General features: G+C 33.8%; 1 protein-coding gene across 1 annotated transcript; it reads right to left on the minus strand.

The window, feature by feature from the left end:
* Positions 1–1,631: 1,631 nt before the first annotated feature.
* On the minus strand, positions 1,632–5,291 carry LOC131859850 (uncharacterized). Its single transcript, XM_059214030.1, has 5 exons — positions 4,809–5,291; positions 4,678–4,709; positions 4,421–4,558; positions 2,356–4,321; positions 1,632–2,264 (listed from the first exon to the last, which is right to left on the minus strand). Exons 1-5 carry the CDS (start codon positions 5,289–5,291, stop codon positions 1,632–1,634), a joined length of 3,252 nt encoding a protein of 1,083 aa, XP_059070013.1.
* Positions 5,292–17,128: the final 11,837 nt, after the last annotated feature.

Raw genomic sequence — 17,128 nt, forward strand, 5'->3', positions numbered from 1 at the left:
TCCCATAGTGTATTGGTTAAAGTGGTGTTGTTGTTGTGATCAAGGTTTAAACCTCTATTGGACCATTGATAAAAAGTTTACCCAACACTTTCTTTAAAAAATAAATTAAATATACAATATTTTTATATTATTATATGTAAAAAAATTTATAAATATTTATTTTAATATTATTATTTTAAAAAACATATATTTATTAATTATTAACTATTATAATTGAATATTATAATAATATTATTAAAAAATAATATGATATTATAATTATAAATAAATTTTCAATTCTAAGTGAATATTAACCTTAATCCTAACCCTTACTCTAATAATACTATTCATTTTATTATCAGTTCAGTTTAAACCCTGGTGTTATCAATTCAGATTTAAATCCTAGAAAATGGATCACAAAAGTTAAAATTTGAAGCACGTCCTAAAAATCTCACACATAAAGCCTATCAGCTAAAAATATAAAAATGTGTATTTTTGTTCAAGTTGTCTTGTATTGAAAATGGAAATGAATGTGTAGTTGTTTACTTTCATTGGGTGAACATGTGTTGGTGTATTTACAATTTCGTATTCATCTTTTAAAAGTTTTTTAATGATTAAAATAAAATAAAAAATTGAAAGGTTAATAAAATGTGCATAAGCCAATGATAATTAGAACATAAGTGAGTAACAATAATTAGAACATAAATGATATGGACCGTAACTAGTGCTCTTCTACTAGACAAAACTTTTTGACTGCAATTCAAAACCTGACAAATGTGAGATGATGCAGTGAGTTGCAATCATGGCATTTTACATACAAGTTTCAAAACCTTTAGCCAGAAAAAGAGAAGGTAACTAAATAAAACAAGGGCACCATGCGTTGGTAAGGCACAAACGAGAATCGATTCTTTCTTGCCTAAGTAACATGACTTACAGCTAATTGGAGGGTTGAAAATTATGATTAGAAATTATTTTATGGCCACCTCGTTTTAATTATGAAACATCATTTATTTGGTATGATTTGCAGTTTAATGTCAACTCCCAATGAAACACTCATAACAGCAGTAGAAAATAGTTTGTGCTACATTTTCCGAGAGTAGTATTATCTTTTTATAGAATAATTTTATGGCGAGTGCTCCATTCAGGTGAAGGAACCGGTAATTAAAGAAGCTTTTACTTATTATTTGTGATCTCTTATGGCAATTTCAGTGGGATTACTTAGCTCCATGTTCTTCGGTATATTTAATGGGGATTTTATATGATTCTGTTTGGATATAAGAGTAAGCATTCAAAATGTATTATTGTTTCATTGTTCAATTATAAATTCTCATCGAAAAGATGAATGATGTATAGATTTTAATAAGTTGAATAAACCTCACAAACTGAAAAAACAATCCGCCAAAATTTCCGTTCTGAACCCAATAGTTTTTGTACGCATCCAAGCAAAAGTTGTCATCTTGCAGGTTTATAAATACAGTGAGAAGGAAGACTGAGGTGATGTGCAAACACAGTAGTGTTGCAGCATTGCCATGTAAATGGCAAACAAAACTGGAAAATGCTGCAAAGAACTACTAATAGCTTCCTCAACAAACTCCTAGAAATATACTGACATGAGATTCACCTTTAATGGAGCTACCTCCTGATAGGTGGTTCTATCTTAATTTGAAATTTGCTGAGGGAGCTGGAATCGAGCTTCGAAGAGATTGAACTGAAAAAAAACATAAACTTTTACAGCTACCACGCTTGGGCTGCCCACGACATGTACCACCCAAGTTTGAGCTCAAACCTACCCGACCAGTAGAAGGTTTTGTATTTTCTTTCCTCAGATCTGCAAAGTTAGGAACAGATTGAGCCAGAGGATTTTCACGGCCACTGCGATAGGCTGAAGAGGCACTTCCAACACTTGGAACTTTAACAGGTATGGAAGACTTAGGTGAGGGAGATGTCAAGGAACCGCGTTGTGCTGGATAAGGCATAGATTTATTTGAGGAAAGCAAATCTATTGATGAAAGAGGAGAGAGCACATCGGAAAGACTAGAAGTGTCACCACCCATGTTTGAGCTCAAACCTGCCTGACCAGTAGAAGGTTTTTTATTCTCTTTCCTCAGAGCTGCTAAGTTAGGAACAGACTGAGAAAGAGGATTTTCATGGACCCTACGCCAAGCTGAAGAGGCACTTCCAACACTTGAAACTTTAACTGGTATGGAAGACCTAGGTTGTTTGTAAAATGCCCGCTCATTCACATCATTAGAATATTCTTCATCATTAATTTGTTGCGCTTCAAACTGTTCATATAACACACAAATATGTCAGAACAGTACCCAAAAAATACACAAACAACGGCTGATAAACCACAGATAAGAAGCTTAAACTTACCTGTTGTTTCTTGTTCTTCGATGATTGGGCATTGAAAGACCTCAATTTTTCAGCTCTTGCTCTAGACTGGATGATGGAATCTTGCTTCTTCAAGGATTTTGCATTCCAGGCAACCATTTGAGCTTTTGTGGACTCAAGAGCTTCTTTCATAGCTTTGAGTTTCGCTTTACTCTGAGCTCGTTTGATGATTGACTCCTCCTGAAGCTTTGCATGTCGCTTCTCCATATATCTTTCATAAAATTTGCCTCTGAGTTCCTCAGACCAGCCATCATTGTTTAAGCCTGTTTTTTCACCTGAACTGTTTAAGTAACTGAGGTCAGCTGAGTTCATCAATGTATTGTCGAAGTCTACTGCATTTCTCCATGAGCTGCCAAGTGATTCTCTTCTTATATTGTGAACAGTTCTATCTGACACTCCACTGGTAGATTTTGAAGTTTCTAGTTTTGATTCCCTTGGTGACGTAGACATCTGCTGTTGGGTAGTCGATGTTTCGAATTTGACAGCTAGGGAGGAACTTTTCTTTCTAGTAATATATGTATCTTCTGGATGCCCGAAAGCAGCTTGACTCCATAGCTTGTGAGCAGTGAAAATTGGTTCCAACTGATCAGCTTTCTCCCATGGTTCTTTATTCAGTTCCTGATTTCCTCTAGACTGCTTGACTTTGGCTAAAGGTTCCTCACCCCTAGAACTTCTCATGCCAGTTGAGCAATTAATAAGTTCTAATCCTTCTCTATGAACCTCAATACCAAGCCTGTTTGCATTCATGGAACTATCAGCTATGTCTGATCCTTGCCCGCCAGACCCGGGCTGGTTTGTGTCCATGGAACCATATATTTTATCTAATCTTTGCATAGAAACCTCATGGTGTTTTGAGTCAAAAGAACCATTGTCTAAATCTGATCCTTGCCTAGCAGCCCTAATCTGACCTGGATCCACACGACTTTTAGCTATTTTTGATCCACAAGGAGAAGCAGTCTGTTTCGTGTTCATGGAACCATGAGTTACATCTGATCCCTGCCCAGCAGTTTTAGAAGACTGTGAGTTCAAGGCTAACTGCACTTTAAATTGTGTGGCTGGTGCAGTTTTCTTAGCAATATTAGCCGCCTGTTCCTCAGAAGTAATACTACCAAATTTGGTTGTTTGATTGTCGCTAAAGCATTCTGAATAATCCGAAGCAGAGCTCCATGGTCGCTGGTGTCCTCTTGCTCTGGGAAGAGATGATAATCTCCACTTGGCATTTTGTTTTCCTTCTAATGTGCCTTGCTCATTATCTGAACATCCCAATGTGCTCTCAGGTGGTGACTCCCGAATCTGCCCTTGATCCTTTTCAGAAGATGATGTGTGCACACTATTTTCAGATGCAGTAACATACACTTCTGAACGACTCCTGGCCAATGATTCCTTAACCTCATCTTCAGCTTGTTTACATTTATCTAGGACCATTCTAGAAGACTCGAGACTTTTCTTGGTAATGGATTTATTCATGGTATCAGCTTCTGTAGATAAATTCTTTGTGCTTGGCAAGCTTCCCCGGCAGTTGGTTAGATTAACCCAGCCAGCAGAAGAGATGGCTTCAAAATGGTCTACTGATTGTACTCGTGAATGCAATGGCTTATTGCCTAGCTGAGCAGGAGAAGCTAAAGTTTGACGTTCATCTACAAAGTTCCCACCTGCAGCTCGGGTATCAGACAAGTGGCCATAGGGTGTCTCACCTGTCTTCACTAAAAAACATGATGAAGAATCAAGCATAAGCTCACCCTCTGTACCATTTTCAATGGACATATCAGAATCTGATGGTTGGGTATCTGTATCATTTTCAATGAACATATCAGAATCTGATGACTGGGTATCTGTACCATTTTCAATGGACATATCAGAATCTGATGACTGGGTATCTGCATCATTTCGCCATTGGTACACAACATGTCGTTTTTGACAGAGGATCATAAATTTGGCACAGACATCTCTGCAAAATTACCATATTAGGATGTAGGGTGTAGCATATAAATCACACAGCTATGATTCTAATATGAATACATCAGGGAGGGAAAAGATATAAACTTACTTTAGGCGATCTGCAAATACAATGAGATCAGCCATATGCTCTATTGCAAAACCATCGGCAAAAGCTCGAGCAAAACCCATGCTTGATTCTTGTTGTAAAGCAATAAGACGCACATCTATGGCTCTCAACAATTCTCTCCTAACAAAGTAAGATGTATTTACAGATAAAAATTAGCTTGAATGGAAGAGAAATGTGAAGAAGGAACAGAAAGAATTTTCACAACACAGTGAAACCTCTTGCACAGGAAGAATACTCACTTTGATGTATCAGCTGCATCTGTTTCACTTGACTGTAAGAACAAAATTTATATTAAGATATCACTTCCTGATATCAGAGTAATCAAGAAATTTCTTTTTACATCAGCAGAGAATAAAAAGGTTAAACTTACTTGTTGTTTCTTGTTCTTCAATGATTGGGCATTGAAAGGCTTCAATTTTTCAGCTCTTGCTCTAGACTGGATGATGGAATCTTGCTTTTCCAAGGATTTTGCATTCATGGCAACCATTCCAGCTTTTGTAAGCTCAAGAGCTTCTTGCATAGCTTTGAGTTTGGCTTCTTTCTCAACTTGTTTGGTGAGTGACTCCTCCCAAAGCTTTGCATCTCGCTTTTCCATATATCTTTCATAAAAATTCCCTCTGAGTTCCTCAGACCAGTCATCATCATCACTGAAGCCTGGTTTTTTATCTGAACCGTTTAAGTAACTGAGGTCAGCTGAGTTCATCAATGTATTGTCAAAGTTTACTGCATTGCTCCATGAGCTGCCAAGTGATTCTCTTCCAGTATTGTGAACAGTCATTGAGAAAGTTTCCTCTGATACTCCACTGGTAGATTTTGCAGTTTCTAAATTTGATTCCCTTGGTGACATAGACATCTGCTGTTAGGTAATCAATGTATCGAATTTGACAGCTAGGGAGGAGCTTTTCTTTCTAGTGATCTCTGTATCTTCTGGATGCTCGAAAGCAGCTTGACTCCTTAGCTTGTGAGCAGGAAAAATTGCTTCTAATTGATTATCTCTCTCCCTTTGTTCTTCATTCAGTTCCTGGTTTCCTTTAGACTGCTTGACTCTAGCTAAAGGTTCCTCACCCCTCGATCTTCTCATGCTAGTTGAACCATTACTAAGTTCTAATCCTTCTGTATCAACATCAATACCAAGCCTGTTTGTATTCATGGAACTGTCAGCTATGTCTGACTCTTGCCTTCCAGACCCGGGCTGGTTTGTGTCTATGGAGTCATATATTGTATCTGATCTTTGCCTAGAAACCCCATGGTGTTTTGCGTCGAAAGAACCATTGTCTAAATCTGATCCTTGCCTAGCAGCCCTAATCTGACTTCCATCCACAACACTTTCAGTTATTTTTGATCCATAAGGAGAAGCAGTCTGTTTCATGTTCATGGAACCATGAGTCATATCTGATCCCTGCGCAGCAGTTTTAGAAGATTGTGAGTTTCAGTTAACTATATAATGTCTCCAAAGATCTGTGTTCTAACTGATGACTCAAATTTAGCCGAGATTGAAATTTGTGGAGCAAGGCAGTATGGGACTTGTTTAAAACTTTTCCAGCTGGTTAGCATCAAGAGAAAAAGCAGAAGCCATTGATAAAATAAAGTTGAAAAGTATCAAGTTTCAACAAGTTCTTCATTTTCATCAGAAGTTTAAGTTTAACATTTTAATAGGATATCTGCCGAAATCTAAGATTAACATCGCTAAATTTTCCATTATAAAAAGAAATTGCTTATTTACAAGAGGAGAAATTGGGGCAACTAAGCTACTAATTCTAAATAAAATATGGATGGCTTATAGTTCCACTATTTACTGAAGTGTAAATCTTGGATAAACAACTATCATACATGAGAAGTACAAAAGGTACAACCTAAACTGCTATCAATTTTATCAGGGTTGACATAAAGATTCTTTACAAATTAGCTAGATGTTCCTCGATATTTATGACCCTAACCTGCTGGCATGATGCTACCTTCCATGGTTTTGTGGTCACTGTGAGGCCTCACCTCGACTCAGTCTGACATTCAGTGGATTTTATATTTAGACTATTATGGATACTTTATTTTGACGCATTTTGAGACTTAGAACTTATATGATTTCAAGATTTGGATAACATTGCTATGTTTTGATGATTTACTTATATGCTTTATGAGATAGAACACTGCATGATTGTTAGATAGGATGATATTGCAATGATTGATGTCGTTATTTAATTTGCAGGACTTTGCTATGATAATAGAACTATGATGTATGGTTAAGTTTATGTGAATTGGGATGAAATTGTTTATGAGAATTTTGCTTGATAAAAGATGTATTTAATCTGTGCTGGTGAAAATTGTATGCAAGTGATGATGTGTATTGTTATTCCTTTGAATTATATTATATGTGGATATTTGAAAGTACTAATGTGTTAAATGAGATGCACAGGAAATTTACCATGTGACTATGGAAAATTACGGAGAACCAAACCTAGACTTATGTATGTTTGTAACCCAGGGGTTGTCTATTTGGAGAGACAACACCCCGTTTGTGTTGTATTTTATTCGTAACAGTATATGTTGCATGAGTGTTAAGTGTTATTTAAATTTAATATGTAAAAACCACAAGAGACAATTCCATATTTTAATTTGTAAAAGTGTTTTATTTGTGTCACTTGACACATGTGTGGATTTAAATTTAAATGTTTTATTTGTGTCTCTTGGTGGGAAAGTGTTTAATTATAGTTTTTCTTAAATAATATAATGTGTTGTCATAAATACTTTGGGAATATAATCTTTGGAGTGGTCAACATATGTTTGACCCGAAAATAAACTTCAGAGGGGTTTAAAATGGGTTAAATGAACACCTAGGGGTAGTTTAATAGGGTTTCCTAAAGCCCATAAGGTATACCTAGGGGTTAGGGGTAATTTTAGGCAAGTTTCTACTTTTTAATGATCTTTTTAACGCTTTAAAAATTGGCTTTTTTGAGTTGTGCGAAAATTGAAAATTAGAAGTTTAAATCTAATTGAGATTTTTCCTTTTGGAATGAGAGTCTTTTTGCATTCTGCTTTTCTTTCCTTTTTGGTTTTTAGAAACTTGTGAGAACTCAGAGAATGAGCTTCTTAAGGAAGATTTTTGGGAATTGGAGGGTAATCACCCACTCTCCATTTTTGGAGACAAGAGAAATTTTGAAAAGAAAATAATAGTTTGGAATAGAAAAATTGACTAAGGGTAGAAGAAAGAAGATTCGTGGATTAGGCAGCTCTTCCTCAAATTTCAAAACTACCATTGGGCAGACTAAGGTTGGTTTGATCATTCTTTAAAATGGTTATTTTCTTGCATGTGTTTGAGTGTATGATTTGGTGAAAGAAATCTGTGTTTTTGTATGTCTTGTTTTAGAATTTCATTTGAAAATCTTGCATTATGCTTTGTTGTGTTTTTGGGAGTTTTCTCAAGACCTCTTACTCTTGGGAGAGAAGAGGATCTTGTGGGTGGTAGTAGTGACAACCCTCGAGTGAGAGACTCTCGTTTGAGAGCGATCACAAGGGATCTTTGTGTGACCCCTACTGCATGGCCTGTTTGTGCAATGGGGGTCATAAGGAGGGATATAAGGCTAGAATGCCTTTGGGGGGCATAAGGAGTAAGGGGTTGAGATTTTTGATGTATTTATTGTGCCATGAGGTGGCTACTTGTTTTTCCATACTTGCAGTTCTCCTCAGGGTATTGGTCCACTACCACCCTTGAAAAAAATGTCATCACCAAAGTGTGGTGCTATGAAGCCAAGTTGGGAGTGTGTCTAAAAATCTGTATGTATTTTGCTTTCTATGTGTTTGTCTGTTTGTTACCCGTCTAGGAATTGGTTCTCCGAGCTCGGGGGTGGCTACCAGTTAGCCTAGGCTGGGAGGCGAGCACTCCGTGGTCATATTGTGTTTTATTATGCAGGAAAAGTCAGGAGAAGAGAATAGGAACAGTGATAAGATGCAGAAGATTATTGTTGAAGATACTTAGATCCATTTGCAGTTATTTGTTTAATTTTGTTAGTAGAAATTTATCTCATTCGTTGAATGAGAGGCAAGTTGTAATTTAGAAATAGGACAAGTGTTTTAATATTGTAATTAAATAAAGAAACATCTTGTAATATTTGCAGAATATTGAAAGAGTTGTAAAAAGCTAGATATGCTTCTATTATCTATTTTCAAAAAAAAAAAAAAAAAGAATTGCTTTTGATTTACATGCAACAGTTGTTGTTTTTTTTTGCAATATAAAAATCAGTTTATTTAAATTTGGGTTTTTCTGATTAGATAAAAAAAAAAATCTATCTCCTTTTTAATTGCAGAAAACCCTGAATTGCACTTGTTGATATCATGTAAATAAAATTAGTTATTCTATTAGTTGAGAAATCCATAAATGTATTTGCTTCAGAAAAGTATAAAGTTTTCCTAAAATAGTATTTCTTAAGTATTTTCTTTAAAAAAAAAAAATATAAGTCTTAGAATTCTATTTCCTACATACCCATAGATTTCAATATTTAGTTTTCGATATAGTTCTGGAAACAAATATTTATCCATTAAAACAAGCGAAACCCATATATCTTTTCCTACAATGGTTTATCAAAAATCTTTCATGATTATGATGTTAGTTTAAGAAAAAGAAAAAAAAAGAAATTAAATCTATTAGTCATAAATATATATTTATATATATCAATATACATGTAAAAATTCATATATATACATATATATATGTTTTTATACAAGCATGCCATATAAAGACCCTGCAAAACGAATGAAAATGGAAGCCTAAGTTTATTCACTATATATATATATATATATATATATATATATATATATATATATATATATATATATATATATATATTAATTTAGCATAATGAGATTACTTTGTTATTTCTTTTGTTCCTGTTTATAAAAAAAAACTTGCATATAAAATTAACCTTGAGAAATATATATATAAATGTATATATATATATATATATATATATATATATATATATATATATATATATTAAATATAAAAAGAAATTTAAAAAAAAAAAATTAGCAAAAGAAATGTAGGGGCCGAAGCCACTGTGCAAGGCACAGTGGGCGGCGACGCCGCACACTGTGCAGTGCACAGTGAACGGCAGGGCCGCGCACTGTGCACTGCACAGTGGGCGGCAAGGGTCGAACACTGTGCACTGCACAGTGGGCGGCCATGGCCGCGCCGCCACCGGAAACACCCGCCCTTCCATGCGTTCGCCCTTCGCCGCGCTTTCTCTCTCTCAGTTCGGCCGTGTAATGCGGGGTTCGAACAAAACAAAAATATATATATACCAAACCCTAGCCCGGGTAGGGCTAAGGTAATAAAAATAATAATAATAAAATAGACTGTTAAATTCTTGTTTATAAATGAAAATATAAAAAATAAATAAAAGAAAAATCCTAAATAGGATTACATGGAAATTGTTTTTAAGTTGAGGAAAATCTATATTTTACATTAGATAGGGTTTTCAATTTAGATGGACTTGGAAATTTAAATCCCAATTAATTATTTTATCCAAATTAACTATTTGTGAAGCCTTGAATTTTAAAAAAAAAAAAGGGAAAGAATATTAATTCGTTGGAAACTGAATTGATTATTGGAAAGATAATTTTTCCTCAGCGAATAATGTCATTTAAGAAATTAATTTGACACTTTAATCCATTTATTTAATTAATCATTTAAAAAGAAATTTAGACAATTTGTTTTTATGGGAGATCAATTCTTATCTTCGTCCACCCATTTAAATGAATTTTAATAAATTAGACTATCGACTTTAATTGATGAGGAAACAAATTAAAACATTTAGTTCCCGCAAATGATTTGTAATTAAGTTTCGATACTTAGTTAGTATCAAGAAATTGTTTGAACTTTGTTAATTAACTAGTTGTTTTTAAAAAAAAAATCATTCCATTTTTGCCCTAAATTTTTGGCATGATAGTCATTTTCTAGGAACAGGTATATTCATGAAAGTTTTAGGTTAAATTTCAAAATACCTCAAAGTAGACCCTTGACCATGCATGTATAGTCACACAATAGACTCCACTTATCACAAGGAATTTCTGGGCTTTACAAAAGCATGTCAGAAAGACTCCAAAATAAATTAATTTGAACAGATTGTTATGGACAGAAAGTAGAGTGGTAGAACGATGATGTTTAGACACACATGCATACACTGTAAAAAGGTTTTAAAAGAGGACCTTAATTTCAAGGATTCAACCAATAAAATTATGATATGAAAACTGAAGAACATTTCAATATGCACATGTTATGATGATCCAAGAGAGCTCAAAGATGCATGGGACAGACCGCAATGTTTTTTTGTACTATGAAAATCCTTGAATGATGGCCTGCAGAACCTTAACTGTATTCCTGAGTGTTTGTCCAAACATACATGCTTAAAGACTGACAGAGTCTATTGTCAACTCAATATTCTTTCAAGCACGTTATCGCCACGATTCCAAAGCATGCATTATTGCAACAGACTTCAAACCATGGATGGGGCAAGTTTTCTCAAGGCCTCAATGCTAATAAACTGAAAAAATATGACACTGCCATTTAGGTGTTTAACATTATTATACCTTCCAGACTAGTCTCAATGCACACCACAATACATCCCTCAATTTTGATGAAAAACTAGTGCATAAATTAACCAATACTCGATCCTTTTTAGACTTCTTTACAGTGGTTTGTCCAAGAAAAACTTGTTGTCTTCCACTATAATATGGTGTCTGAAGGTGTGACGAGAAAATACTTATACAAGCCTCAAACAGTAATTGATAGTAAATATTTTAAAATTTGACAACACGTTTTCATTTACTCTGAACTCCTACACGTCCATTAACATTCCATCCTACACAACAATATGCCCCAAATACCAGACATTCTTGAAGAGCTTGCACTTGCTTGACTTAACATAAATTCATAATAGCTCACAATATGCAATGTCTTTCTTATTTATTATCCATGCTTCTTATTAGACTTGAATTACAGCAAAACAATCTCCAAGAAAACTAACAATTTTATCCAAATAATTTTTTAATCACAGTAATCAATTTTCATCAAAGACATTGCAGTACAATAAAATGATGTCCAAGAAAGATAGCACAATCTTATCCAAGTAATTTCAGAATAAAATACTCGTCAAAGACAAATATTTATATCCATATTCCATTGTTTCCATTATCCATTATTCACTATATTATAATGTATTCATTCTTCATTATTTTATTAATATATTCATATCATTAAATCATTAAATCATTAAATCCATTAAATAAATATATATCTCATTATTTATCCATCCCACACATTTAAAATAAAGAATAAACACTTCTTACCACTTACCATTTCCAATACCACTCATCTTCTCTCCTTACCATTCATTCTTCCTATACCACTAATCTCCTATTATCCCATATTCATCCCACAATCTGGGTCCACCCAGAGAATTTCTATTTAATCCCGCCCCTCTCTCTTTCAACCCATCTAGAAATCTAGCAATTAGCTCACATCATAGCTTCTTGTGTGTGCTTCTGAGAGCCATTTACTTACATAAGATCTTGATTTAAGGAGTGCAATGGAGTAGTTTTGTCATAGCATGCATAGCTGTTTTAATTCAGATATTTGTTCTTGCATGTATGATTGCTCGCAGGTACTTCATTGTGAATGTTGGAAGTCTGAATCTTTGATTCGATCCATTTCATTCATTTTCAGAAACTTGTTTTGTTCATTATATTTGCTTTTGATAGGGCATTTGATATACCCGGAACTCAAAACAATTTTGATGAATAACTTGGGCCTGTGAATTGCTCAAACAAACCATCTAAACAAAGGATTTTCTCTCTTTCCTTTCTTTAAAAACAAGTGCACTTTGTTCAGTCCAGTAGAACATGGGTCCCAAAATCTGATGTCGTAGGATCAAATCCTACAGAGAATGATCCTACTTTTCTTCCTGAGAAATCACAATCGAGATTTTTCTGGCATTTTTAATTTGTGATCTAGTTGAATGACAGATTGTTCCCAATCTAAAAGCTGCTAAAATTAAATTCACAATAGGGGACTTATTATATGGACCATACTTAAACAGATTATGTAAAGACATCCCCTTTTGTCAAATTGAGCACCTATGTTATCGTTTATACAGATTAGGAATACAAGTGCTTAACCTATTTACTTATAAGAAAGTGCCATTTGTTTACATTAATTGGTTTGTGCAGCAACTTTTTCCAGCAACAGGCATCGACTCTTCATAGTGGCTTCGTTATATTTGCCAATTGTTAGGAAAGAGTCTCAACATCCTAATCTTTCTTCACAACCAATATTTCTTCTTCCGAGGAAGTGAGACATGATGCCTGATAAAAACTTTATCCAGAAAGTCCCACAGATGCATCTCTAATTCTTTAAATTATACATAATTCATGCTTTGAATTATGGTGCCTTTGAAAATTTCATTCCTTATAATAGGTCAATATATAAGGAAACTACCGTTGGAACAACAATCTAGGTAACTAACAGTAAACCCATTTACACATCTTTTGGTCCATATTCCTCCTAGGATTAATTACACAAATAATATAAAGTTGACATCCATTCTATACGAATCTCATTACTTGCAGAGCAATTATTTAACTTGATAAAATCAACCTCATGACCCCTTGTTATATGTCAAATTTCTTTTCATCACTAAATATAATCAAATATTTTTACAGCAATCGATAATCCTCACCTTTTTAAGCATCAGCAGATTCCAATCCATTCATAATCAATCACATACATTATCACATTTCTCTTGGTTCGAATAGCTAATTCTACATTCAAAATTTCTTTAACTCAATATGCTGAAATCCCACTCTTCCTGCCATGTTAGTAGCTACTAAGTCAATTAATTTAGAATTTTTGTGACATGCAATCATACTTATATGTCCAGATTCTAACATACCTGATCCTGATCCTGAAGCCTGTTCGCTAGTAACCTGTGTGAAACCACACAAAAGCAGGCCTGTCATTTCTCAATATTTTTGACGCTAATACACTGATCGAACAAAAGACAGAAAGCTTCAGACTTTCCCACCCGAGAATAGACCTCAGTGTTGAACAGCTCCAACACTTCAGGCGTGCTAATAAACCGGGCAAACCTAGCCAAAACATCACGATCGAACCCGCATTAGTAAAATGAATAGCATTTCAAGAACGCAATACTACTTTTCTGTCCAAATTAATATAGCCACAAATTTCTCCAAATTGTCCTAAAATGAGGAATTCTATGATAAGTATACTAATATTTGGCTTGTTGCTAAAAGCATGCATTAGCAAGTACTTGTGTTTGGAGAAAATTCACCTTTCCAAAGTACCTTTAGTGAACCAGGACGCTCATCCATTTTGATATTCAGGAACTTCGAGCTTAATTGAACCCCCTGCTCTTGCAGCTTGTTCTCTAGCAGCCCGCAAATGGGTAGCGAATGGTTTCAGAAACCCCGACACAAGCTTTCCCTTTTCTCCTCCACCTAAAACGAACAGCTCGCACCTGCTCGCAACAGGATCGAAGCTCAGCATAGTTCTAAGTATCGAATCTTCTTTCTCTATAATGTCTGAATTTCTCGGTTGACGAGCTATAGATATTAATTGATAATGCTGGAAAAATCTTCCGCCGAGCTGAAAATCTACAAGATTTACTTCTCATTTATTGTCGATGAATTACAACAGCCGCTGTCTATAGAGATTTCTGAAAGCGTTAGATACCCGCGCTTCATCCTCCACGTATTGCTTTTTTTTGCTATCTGTTTGACAAAACGCCTCAACTGAATTTTTGTTTGCACAATCAAAAAATACTCTTCATCTGGTTGCACATTCAAAGTAATTTGGTCAAATCTTATATTTGAAAAATTATGTTGAATTAAAGCACAAATAAATTTGGTCCTGTAAATTATTTGTAGAATTTATATTCTTGGTTTACAAATTACAAAGAGAAATAAACAAGTTACTGAAATATTTAAAGGGATATGGTTTGAAATTACTCATTAAAGGGATATGGTTTGAAATTACTCATTTTTTAATTTTTTTTTTAGAATATCATATATTCTTGCATGTCAAAAACTTATAAAATCATACAGTGTAGAAATGAAATTGATATATTTTTTAATTTTAAAATTAAAATAAATTTGATATTCTGTGTTTTTATTTGTGAATGTAGGTTTCACAAGAAAGTATATTTGAAGGAGGTTTCTTAAAAAGATGTTGCAATGTTTTATTGCTAATCTTAGAATACTTTAAAATTGAAGAGGAATACCTTAAAATTGTGAGGGGAACACACCTTAAAACAAAGTATCGAACTTACATGTGAAACAAAACAGCTAGATTTAGTAAGAAATAAAACATTGCAAATAACATATTGGTCCTTATTCATTATGACACATTTATTTATATATGATAAATGATGTTCATTATGATACATTTATTAAATATGATGCATGTTCCAAATTAAAGTTCTTTCAATAATAAAAGTTATTTTAACTTTTTACAATGAAACTAAATATCACACTTGATGATGAGGCAAAAAGGCCTCTAAATTGGGAAGGAAAAGTTATTTGTAAGCATTCCCATTCAACCATCCTTGATCACATCAAAATATATGAGGCTTCCATGGTGGTTACTTTTTTTTGGTAGAGTAATGCTACTCCATGTATTGCTATGTTAAGTGGGATTGTGTATCATCATTGTTTGATTTGAAAGATTTGCATAGCATAATTCCATAAACATCCACCTAGTCAAACAATATCAAAATAGTTGATGACATTATGCTTTGTATGATAACTCTTTAATTAGAACAATCATGTTATTGATTGTAGGGTTTTCCAAATATTTATTTTGAGGGTTATTCCACTACTAATACAAAGTTAGACTAGAAAATATGTAGTAATAGTGGGTTGAATATACACATATGGGATGTTAGTGACAAATATGATTGAGTGTAATGCTTCTTGAATGTGTTTAGTTGTATAAGCAGATGAATTTTAATGTCATATTTTGGTATATGATCCTAGATCTTATATTTTTTTTCACATCTTGAGATGATTTTATGGTTAAGAGGCTCATTTCCTTTGGAATGATCACTAGAAACTTGGAAATAAGGGTATTAATGAGTGTTCTTATAGAATCCTTGTAAGGAAATTAAGTAGCAGAACAACTTCCTACACTAATCTTGAGAGGATGGTAATGCAGAACTTTTATATATCTTTAGAACAATTACAAAAGCTTAACAAAAATAAACATAAATAGCATACATACTACAACACGATGATTTACATGGGGAAAATCCTTTCGAGAGAAAAACCCCACACTCCAAAAGTTGCCCAATATATTATTTAGAAATCAACAACAAATTACAATATACTTGCAGAGAAAGCTTCTCACTGGAGTATTACCAATGGAGATCCAGAGGCAACTCAACAACTATCAGACTCTAATAATTTATCACAATGTTTAGTTGTGATACAATGCCCTTATAATATAGGGTTGCCTTCTAGGGCAAACAAAACACACAAAATTTCCACCGTTAGATCTATGACCTAATGCTAAATAGTCAAGATTTGCAATGATAAGTTATACATAAAATATGGTTTTATCAACTATTGAGCATTCTAGAAGCACTTCCACAGGACACAAAATGCACTAGTAGGAAAAATTGATAGTTGATATAGCCACATTTTATGTATAACTTGTCATTGTAAATCTTGACCATTTATCACTAGGTCATAGATCTAATAGTAGAAATTTTGTGCACTTTATTTGCCCTATAAGGCAACCCTATATTATAAGGGCACTGTATTACAACTAGGTATTGTGTTGCATTATCAGAGTCTAATAGCTATTGAGTTGCCTCTAGACCTATGTTGGTAATACCCATGTGAGAAGCTTGCTTTACAAGTATATTGTAATTCGTTGATGATTTTTTAATAATATTTTGGATGGTTTATGGAGTGAGGTTTTTCTCTCGAAAAGATTTTCCGCACGTAAATCACTGTGTTTTTTAATAATATCTTGAATGTAACTTGAAATTTAACTAGCAAAATAAGATAAGAACTCCATATGCACTAATGATCAAATAAAGAATTCATATGTCATGTAACCAAAGTAATGTTCTCTCAATATATGCAATGAAATTATGAAAAAATAGATCTGAAACACAATTGAATAATTATGCAACCAACAAGTCAAATTTAGAATTATAAATTAGGGTTTTTATGAAATTAACCTCTAAATTTTTGCAATTCAATTCTAAATATGATCTATGAGTGTGAATTTGAATGTTAGAGTGCATACAAATCAGATCTGAAACAATAAATCCAAAATAAGCATGAAAGAAGTTGGGTTCACCCAAATGTAGAGGTGTAATTTGGAATTAGGGTTTCACTAAGTAGGATAAGACCACTAATTAACCAAATTAGCCAATATGACCAAATCTCTTGCGAATAAAACACTGAACATTCTGATTCATTTTGTTTCTACATTCTAAATCCTTATGACCAAATTTATCATAGGAGAAACAATAGCCATTGAATGAAGGGTACCTTTGAGCATAAGGTTGTTTGTCTGGAGGTTTCCTTGTAGAAAATCTTTGATACTGAGGCTATCTTCCTTTGTTTACTTCTTCAATGCATTGTTCAAATCCAGTCTTCTTCATCTTGCCTTTA

The sequence above is a fragment of the Cryptomeria japonica genome, chromosome 2 (assembly GCF_030272615.1).
Source record: "Cryptomeria japonica chromosome 2, Sugi_1.0, whole genome shotgun sequence".
Classification (NCBI taxonomy): domain Eukaryota; kingdom Viridiplantae; phylum Streptophyta; class Pinopsida; order Cupressales; family Cupressaceae; genus Cryptomeria; species Cryptomeria japonica.

Excerpts from the sequence above, each read along its gene's own strand:
- LOC131859850 (XM_059214030.1), bottom strand. The coding sequence starts at position 5,291 with ATGTCTATGTCACCAAGGGAATCAAATTTAGAAACTGCAAAATCTACC. Across the intron at positions 4,710-4,808 it reads TGAAGAACAAGAAACAACAA|TCAAGTGAAACAGATGCAGC; the intron begins GTAAGTTTAACC and ends TTGTTCTTACAG. Across the intron at positions 2,265-2,355 it reads CGAAGAACAAGAAACAACAG|TTTGAAGCGCAACAAATTAA; the intron begins GTAAGTTTAAGC and ends TTATATGAACAG.